The following is a 9,403-nucleotide window of genomic DNA, read 5'->3' as shown; positions in this document are numbered from 1 at the left end:
ATAATATAATATATATATTTATAAATAAATATATATAATATAATATATATATATTTATAAATTAAACGCGAATTTAAATATTTACGTTAATTTTCGATATATTGTTAATATTGTTACAATTGTTAAAATATTTTAAATGCCACTCCAAATTCAAGTAATGATCAATAAATAATAATAAAAATAAACAAAAGCAAAAGAACAGAGATAATTTCCATACTATTTCGATATGTAATAATTTATAAATCTTTCCATTATTCTATTGGAGAATTCTGGAACCTCCGATGTATATGATAAAAAAAATGCATTCTATATTACGTATTCTACACGTTGTTCGTCTAACAATATGCACGTGCACGCAAGCCATTTTGTTCCATTCAAAAAAAAAAAAAAAAAAAAAAACTTACGTGGATTATTTGTCCAGGCCGCAAGTGATTCTCAAGCGTTGCTCAGGTGTCTGAGAGAGGTGCCATTGAACGCGCTGGTTTCCGTACCCGTGAAAGGATTGGAATTCGCCCCCGCCTTTGGACCCAGCGTGGACGGAGTTGTGATTGATCCAGGAGATCCCGAGGATCAGGACTTCACCCTGCAAGTGGACACGATCAATACGTTGAACAACATTTTATTGAGGAAGGACGTCGTAGCGAAACTCTCGAGGTAACTCTTCTTATGCTCCCTCCGCTTATGATCTTATTCCTCCATGCATTTTTACTCTTAATTCCTTCGTTCCGCCTCGTCAGACGAGGAATTTCACCCCTCTCTTTCGCCACACTTGAATACTTTAAACAAGAAAATTGAAATTGGAAGGAAGAAGCGAAAAAGATCGTGAAATACTTTAGGAATAGAGAACGAGAGGAAAGATTGTTAAATTTTATAGCATATAAATTTCAATGTCGATGAAAGCGCACGATAAACGCTAATGAAAATCCTTTTACGATTCTCTGATATAGTTATGAAATTTATAGACCAGATTCCTTTTTTTTTTTTTTTTATATTACGAATTTCAATTTATTCGATTTTGTGAAGTATTCTTCAAAATTATCATTAAAAATCATCTTTCGATATTATAATACATAGAACTAAGTCAAAGGGGAATATTACTTCGAAGATAAAGTATTCATAGTGAAATTCAACGAAGTATCTATTAATTTTAACGACGAAGTTTGCGAAATTTATTATCAAATATAACAATCCTATTATATCGTTAAATAGAATTGAAATAAAACAATTATGGTCTCGTTACGTTGGTTAAACTAATGTACGCTAATTGAGAAAATTCGCAGGGAAAAGTAAAAATGACTTTCTCTTATTCGGCACGTGAATTGTGGCCAACAAGCACGACTCGTCTTTCTTTCCTCTTCCCTTTCTCCACGTTCTTCTTCGCACGTGCTTCACGTTTCTCATCTTCTTTTTTTTTTCCCCCCCTTTTTCTCATTTGCGCTCGTTTTATCTCATGACATCTCGCTGTCTTGGCAAATCTCTGCCTCTTTTTATTTTCCCTCTTTCCCTTGATCACTCTCTCGCTCCGCTCTTCTTTTTATCTCTACTTTGAACTATCTACTCGTTCTTGTTTGCTTGTCACCGGCTTGTCCACCCTCTGCCCTCTCTCGCTCCTTCAAATATCTTACTTCCTTTTCCTTGAAATATCTTTTCGAGTTTAAACTCACTGCGCTTTTGATCTCGTTAATTTGCACGATGCAAATTTTCACTGAAATTCATGCTCAAGTAACTCGAATAATCGATAAAAAATATTCCAATTATCCAAAGATATACTCTTTTTTAATTTTTAGAATTTAAGTTATTTTTATTTCTTGAACTTTTTAATTCTCCCTCGTTCGAAAAATCAATATTTTCGAATTGCCGGCCATTTTTGGACACTTTGGTCAACCACATACGTGTCATAAATTTTCTTCAAATTCAATTGATTAGATTCCACTCGACTCAATGTTCATTTTACACAGCTTAAATAAATTTCCCTCTCCTTTAATCTCTTCATCCTCTCGTCTCTTTTCATCCTTCGCGTTTGCCTTCGATCACTTAATAAAAAAAAAATTCGGTTTCCTAATTTCCGCTCAAATTCGTTCCTATTCATCTTCCGTCCCACGATCGCCCTATCCGCGCTATTTCTTTTCTCACCCACGCAACGCAACGCGTTTACATACAGCACTTTTAATTACTCGAGTTTCCTCTTAGAGGTTCTCGTTGTCACGAGACCCCTCCCTCCTCCCAGTCTCTCTCCCTTTGTCCCGTCGTTCCGTCGCCCGTCCAGGCAAAACGCTATTCCGCCCACGCTGAAGTAATTTAACAATTGCATCGCCGTTTAGCCAGCCAACAAGGGTGTTTATGCGGGGACTCACGGAAAAATGTTTTCGCTCGTCGGTCGCTCGCACAAAGGCTCGCACGACGACGGCGAATAACGAAATAACCGTGGGGAGCTAAGCGTGGCTTAATTCCGTGAATATTGGTTCGCGAGAACGGAAGACGACGATGGCTGATTGCTTTTCGTGGAAAAAGAAAGAAGAAAAAAGGATTGCGCGAAGAAGAAATTGAAAGAAACGATGAAAAATTGAAAGAAAAAGCAAGACGTTTAATATTATATTTTTGATTTCTTCTATGATTCGTTGAAAAAAAAGTTTGGTTGGTTTCTTTTATTCGAATTTTTTTTTTTATCGTTTGAGGATCGTTTTATATTTTTTAAATGGAATACTATATTTTGGAAAAGGAAGAAATATATTTATATTACATATATTCTCTCTCTTTTTTTCTTTCAAGAAGTTCAAAGTAAGAAATTTTGATTACAGTTTTGACTACACTCGTATCTTATTTAATATAATCTGAAATCAAACATCGAGGCACGTAATGTAATTTATATTCAGTAAATCACCATTCCGGTAATTGGGAATTAAAATTAAATTTTGATACGACTACAAAACGCGACTTCGTCGTATTTAATCCTCGCTCCTACGAGGCTGGCTCGAAATTAAAGCAAGAGGTCGACTGATATAAGTGCATAATTTACATAATGGCAGGGAAGGTATATTCGAAATAATATATAATCAAAAAATTCGAATCCTCCCCCGATCCATCCCTCTCGTTTATAAAAATAACTCACAAACTGATAATAAACTGATCGAGGAAAAATGTAAAAGTTGCGGGATTAATCTCGAAACTCGGCTATCCCGGGTTGAGAAAAAAGAAAAAAAGAAGAAGAAAAAGAAGAAGAAAAATTCGTGACAGGGAAATCCCAAGGCATCATCGAATTTCCCTCATCAACCGGTTTTCCCCTCCGATTTTTCCTTTGCCGCGATCGTTCTTTGTCCGCCTTTGTCGTCGCATTTCTTTCGAGCGTTCGTGCCTTTCGTTCTTTCACCGTGTTCGTTCATTCCGCGTAGCCCTTCGTTCGAGCGTTCGCTCCTTCAACCTCCTCTCCCGCCCCCGCGATAAATAAACGGTGTTGGGAGGGGTGTTTTACGCCAGCAGACGCGTAACGACGACTTTAAAGGGAATGGAAAATCGTTGGAAGCCGCGTTTCTTTGCCTCCGTTCCGTTTGCCTCTCAATGCAGTTGAATATACCTGGTTCACTGGAAACGCTCTCAATGCTTCGAGTTAATTTGTCTCGAATAAAGAATCTCCCTCATCCTCCTCCCCCTCTTTCTCCCCATCTGTCTATCCGTCTATTTATTTCCATCTTCATTTCCTTCCTTCCATGGTTGAACGGTGGTGGAAGGGAAGGGGCGGGCAGAGGCATGCGTGTAATTATGTTGCGAGTTAATGAAGAGCGGCGGGATCGAGTGTCGAGAGAGGAAAACGAGTGGGGATACGTACAACTGTAACTTCCACCGACGAATTAAATAAAAACAGATCTTCTTCCTCGTTGCGGGTGGTACACGAGTAGTGTACAGTTGTTTACTGATTAATCGAGGCTAATACTCGCAATTAATTTTGCAAACGTCGTTTTCCCCCGATTTTTGATTAAAATTATTCAAAACACGAGAGTTATATGTCGGAACGAAATAATTTTTAAACTGAAGAGCTGTTGCTATTACAAGACGTTTCTCGTTATATTTTTGGAGGCTCTCTTCGTTCTTCGTAATTTGCGCGAGAGGAAGATTTTCGAATTTGCACGCGTATTTACCACTGTGAAATATTTGCCTCGTCATTTCTGTTCAAAATGATACGTAAACACGAATAATCCCGCTTAATGAGGCAAAATTGTTTACATCATTATGATAGTGAAATGCCATTAAATTGTATGTAAATTAATACAGCGAACGAAGTTATATTTCCGTGATGTGAATGAAAGCTTTCAAAAAAAAAAAAAAAAAAAAAAAAAAAAAACAGCGCCAGGCTGCACCGCTCGAAGCGCGAATGTTGTCAAGGATGTCAGGAAATCAAATTAGAGAGTGAGAAAAAAAAAACTGAAGTTTATCGAGTTTTAAGTTTAAGCTTAAAAAGTTCGATGATTAAATTTGTTTCTCTGAATTGAAAAGTATGAATTAAAAACTAATCAATTATCCCTTGACGAACGAACGTCCAACATCATCGAAATCATTTCGAAAACTTCGAAAATGTTTAATTCCTCTCTTAAGAAAAAGTTTGTTTGTTCAAGTTTAACGATATATACCTTTCGATATTTTTCTCCAAATCGCTGTTCCTTTTTTTTAACGTCGATCCTTTCGAATCAATTGAATCAATAGTAAATCAGCATCTATCGAAATCTATCGAAAAATTTAACCTATCTTAATAATAAGAGAAATTTCTTCTCCAAGATGAATACTTTAATTCGATATTCTATTATTTATTCTCGCTAATAATTCGTATTCTGGTTCACTCGAATTTGTATCGATGCGTCTCTGGATACAATTTGACGACAGAGATTTTTCCATTTTACTTCACAGGTACGATTTGATGATTGGCGTGGTCCGGTCGGAGGCGTATTTCGCTTTAACAGCGGACGACGCGCAATACGGGATCGAGGCGGATAGAAGAACGAAAATCCTGAGGGAATTCGTGCGTAACACGTACACGTATCATCAAGCGGAGATCTTGGCGACGATAATCAACGAGTACACCGACTGGGAACGGCCTGTGCAACATCCGGTCAACATAAAGTGAGCGCAAAGATTAAACTATGCTTTCTTTTCTCTCTCTCTTTCTCGGATACAATTTCTCGTTAAATCTCGTAATATCTCTCTAAAACTCGTGTCATTCTCGATTCACAATGGACGGACTAAGTAATATAAAAAGTAATCCGTTGCACAATCTCAGATCCGCTCCAATTGCCGACTGTCTTTTCGTTCCACGTGTTTCACGAAATTCCATTTTTATAGAGAGAGGATTGAATGGAAAATGATCGAAAATGTGAGAAAAAAAGGAGAGAAATCGTTAATCGACGTTAGAATTTTAATATTGCAAATATAATATTACGCACAAATATTCGCCATTTAGAGATAATATTTCTTTCAGGGACGAAACCTTGGAAGCCTTAGGGGATGCGAACACCGTGGCACCGGCTACGAGAACGGCGGATCTTCACAGCCAATCCCGTCGAAACTCGTATTTGTACGTATTCGACTATCAGTCGAAGTTCGGCGACTATCCTCAGGTACGTTCACGTTCACTCGCAAGTTTCTCATCCTCGAATGACGATGGAGAGAACGCGCATGCGACTGAGGGAGGGGAGGGCAAAAAAAAAGAAAAATTGGAGAGTCAACGATGAGCAGGATATAGGATAGCAAAATGGTAGCGTAATGCAATCAGGGAGGCGGTCATTAACCCAGATCTCGCATATTTTATTACTAACGATGATACATCGCGCTATTTCTTCGCACGTTCCCTCCTCGTTCATTCAAATTTAAATCCCATTCTTCAGCCCGCGCATCCGTTTTCGCCACTGACGTTTCGTAGTTCAGGGATGCGAAATGAAAGTTCCATTGTGGCTGCGTGTGTGTGTATATATATATGTGTATGTGGGTGCATCAAGTATGAAACTTAGAAAAAATTGCCAGTAAATATAAGACGAGTAAAATCGTAGATCGATGAATCCTGTGTGCTTAAAGTAAAACCAGTTTCGAGTTCGTCACGTGAATCTCATTAATTCTTATTTATTATTCGATGAAGAATCGAACAAATATAAATTTAGAATTATTATAAAGCACGGAAAATATATATTTTAAGAAAGATTAAAAATAATTCTGGCGATATTACTTGATAGTAAAGAAAAATTAATCAGTCGGTTAAAATTTTGTTTGATTGAAGACTTGTTCTTCTTCGTTCCAGTTTGCAACCAGTAAATTTGCACGCTGTGCGTTTCACGTTGTTAGTGATAAGGTAACAAGCAAGAAATCGTGAGATAACGCGATTCCTTAACTTAATTTTTTTTATTTGAGAAACGGAAGAAGAAACAAGTTTAAAAGAAATTTGCATGGTTTTGCATTGAAACGGAGAACGTCAACTTTTCTTTTGTAATGGTGGTTTCGTGTTTCTTCCAGAGAGAGAGAGAGTTCGTTTATTATCATAAGCACAAGACTGACGGACGTAATGTAAATGAGGTAAAATTTATCATTTCGAGCAATTTTTTTGATAAACATTTCCATTACTGACAGATATCATAAAATCACGATAAATGAATTTTTTTTTATTTCGAATGAAAACGAACGAATGTATTTTATCATATTTCTGAAAGATAATGAAAAGGAGATACTGTAATATTTATACTAATGAGAAACGAATATATACAATTGTTTTTTTAAATTGTTTTTATACAAAATATTCATAACGTAGGAAAAAATAAAAAGATTTTTATTATATCTTCTCCTGGCTGTCATATAAAATTTACGAAATATTTTAGAAAACATTAAAAATACTTATATTATTAAAACTTCTAATGGATCAAATTTGCACTTCTTTTTTTATATATCGTTTTTTAATACATATAATTAAAAAAATATAACAGATGATGAAAAATGAATAGAGGCAGTGAATTTTTAGAATAAAATTGCACGTATAACGTATTCGAAATATAGAGAAATTCGAATACAGAAAAATTTTCCGTTTCAGCGGAGAAAAATTGAAATAATTGTAATAATTATAAAAGAAGAAATTTCGTGATATTATATTACACAAATTATATAGAGTATTTTTTCCTTAATTAATAAAAATAGAAATGAAAAATAGAGTTCAAAAATTAAAGAAGAGAAATACTATACTCTCGAGAAGAAAAATGTAATAACACGTGAACTTCCTTGGTTGAACGAGGATAATAGTGTTATTACAAAATTGTCTCGAATTCTCGAAATTTTCTGATACTACTTTGACTTTTCTCGATATCCGTTCCCGCAAAATTGTCTCAAATTCTTGAAACATTCTACTACCATTTTGACTTTTTTCCCAAAAACATCCTTACTTCGTCGTCTAAAACTTTTTAAAATATCATCGAAAATGAGATATTGGAAAATTTCTCATCCAGAAAGAAATTCCCGAACTATTTTCGTAACTCTTTCATTCCCCATATTCGATAAAACTCAAAATAACTCGATCGATTTCACAAATTCGAACGACAATATTACATCTCTCATTTCTACTAACAAAACTTTACATCCATTTACCACCGCTCGAAAGATAAAACAAACTGGAATAATCTTTTTCTCCAAAATTTCTTCTAAACCATCCCTCATTCCCAATAAAACTAAGAATCCATAAAATAATTCTATCACAAATTCTAACAAACCACCACTATCTATACCTAGCTTCTATAACTTCTATATCCTTCAAATCGTCATTCGAATACAAGTAACAAAAACCTATCCTGAAGAATCGTCAAAATCTCGAATCAGGTTCTTCGAGAAACCAATCCTCCTCCATTTTAACGATAACGTAACGATAACCGTAAAACCGATGATACGTAATCGATTCGATCTGACGAATCTCTATCCTCTCCAATTCCTAAAAACTCTTTTTTTTTCTTTTCTCTTACGTTCGACAGGAGAGGAAGAGGGATAGGAGTTTCAAACTATAAATTTCCCGAGCGCGATTATTATTATTATTACCGCGTGCACGTGTACATTACGCGGTATGTATCTTGGACGCGTCGCGCATCCGCGCAGGAAGCGGATACGCGCGAGGGGAAATTGTAAAATTACGGGGGAGGGGAGGGGCGCAGCGGCACGCGAGATCGGTTGGTTGTGCATCAACGTTAGAACTCGGGCGTTTCCGGTCGGAGTTTCGGCGCGCCGCGGATACACCCGGTTATCATCAACGTTCCCAACGCCGCTGATAACACCGCCGATAATTTCCTGGACAATTACGGACGAGGAGGAGAGGGGAGGAGGAGGAGGAGGAGGAGAAGGAGGAGGGACGTGGTTATTTATAATGGGATGGGGGGAAAAAGGAAACGATACGTTCGATATCGGCGGCGTTAATTGCGCGGGAAACCGATGAAATTAATTTCGTACCTCGAAATCTCGTGAAGTTTTGCACGAGAGGGAAGAAATGACTTCCGGGAAATGGAGGATGGGGACGGGAGATGGATGGAATGGAAAATCGCTTCGCGTAATTCCGTGTATAGTCTATTGTCGAGACAGATTGTGAATTATTACAATGTATCGAACGTTTTCGTACGAACGCGGGCGCCTTTCTCGTTGGTTTTTGCATGTACGATACCGAACGAATGATTGATGTGTCGTTTGTTGATTCTTTTTCTTTTTTTTTTTTCGAACGAATAATTATCGATTAAAAGAAACTCAATTTTTGTAAATAAAGGATCGATTAATTAATCGTTTAAAAAGTAATTTACGATAATATCCTTAAAAAAATAAATAATAATAGTAATAATAATAATCTTTTCCTGGATTATTATTATCGGAAATTATCCAAAAGATTTTATTATCCAAAAGAAAGAAGAAATCACATGTTATTCGCGAAATATGAGTTTGAAAAAAGATAGAGAAAACGAATAAATGTAGATCGATGAAAGTGGCTCGCGAGTAGAAAAGGGGTGCGTTGGTCGGACGGACGAATGCTACGCGAATATTGAGGTATATATATATAAGAAAAAATTCATGACATACGATCGGATGAATCGAAATTGTTAAACGAAACGTGTTCATATGAATGTAACGCGAGAGAACGTTTAAAAAGTAGGATCGAAATTCAATAGAAGCGTGCGGCCGTTATTCATTACTACGACGGATTCCCCCTCCTCCCCTCCATGCTCACTCATGGGTTTCGTTTCTGGTAAACGCGAGAGGGGGAAAAAAGGGAGGAGGAAGGGAGAGTTACGAGCGGGAAAAGATTAATATTCAACGAAATCGGCTCGAAATCCGTTACATCCGTTATTAGAGCTCCTACAATTCGATTCGATCCATCAATTCCGATGTTACACACCCCGGGAGGATCGTTCCATTG

At 36.7% G+C, this 9,403-nt stretch overlaps 1 protein-coding gene across 2 annotated transcripts in view; it reads left to right on the top strand.

Annotated features, from left to right (window-relative positions):
• The window catches only part of LOC102675213 (neuroligin-1), a 254,115-nt gene that overhangs the window by 235,841 nt on the left and 8,871 nt on the right, over positions 1-9,403 (top strand). For both annotated transcript variants that reach the window (XM_031515378.1, XM_006610067.2), the window contains 3 exons: positions 422-654; positions 4,897-5,109; positions 5,465-5,603. In XM_031515378.1, the coding sequence (XP_031371238.1) occupies positions 422-654; positions 4,897-5,109; positions 5,465-5,603 (585 nt within the window). The remainder of the gene's footprint in view (positions 1-421; positions 655-4,896; positions 5,110-5,464; positions 5,604-9,403) is intronic.

Source organism: Apis dorsata, unplaced genomic scaffold (assembly GCF_000469605.1).
Source record: "Apis dorsata unplaced genomic scaffold, Apis dorsata 1.3 scaffold_68, whole genome shotgun sequence".
In the NCBI taxonomy this organism is placed as follows: Eukaryota; Metazoa; Arthropoda; class Insecta; order Hymenoptera; family Apidae; genus Apis; species Apis dorsata.
The sequence above is the reverse complement of the archived record's forward strand: the minus strand, read 5'-3'. Positions and strand labels throughout refer to the sequence as shown.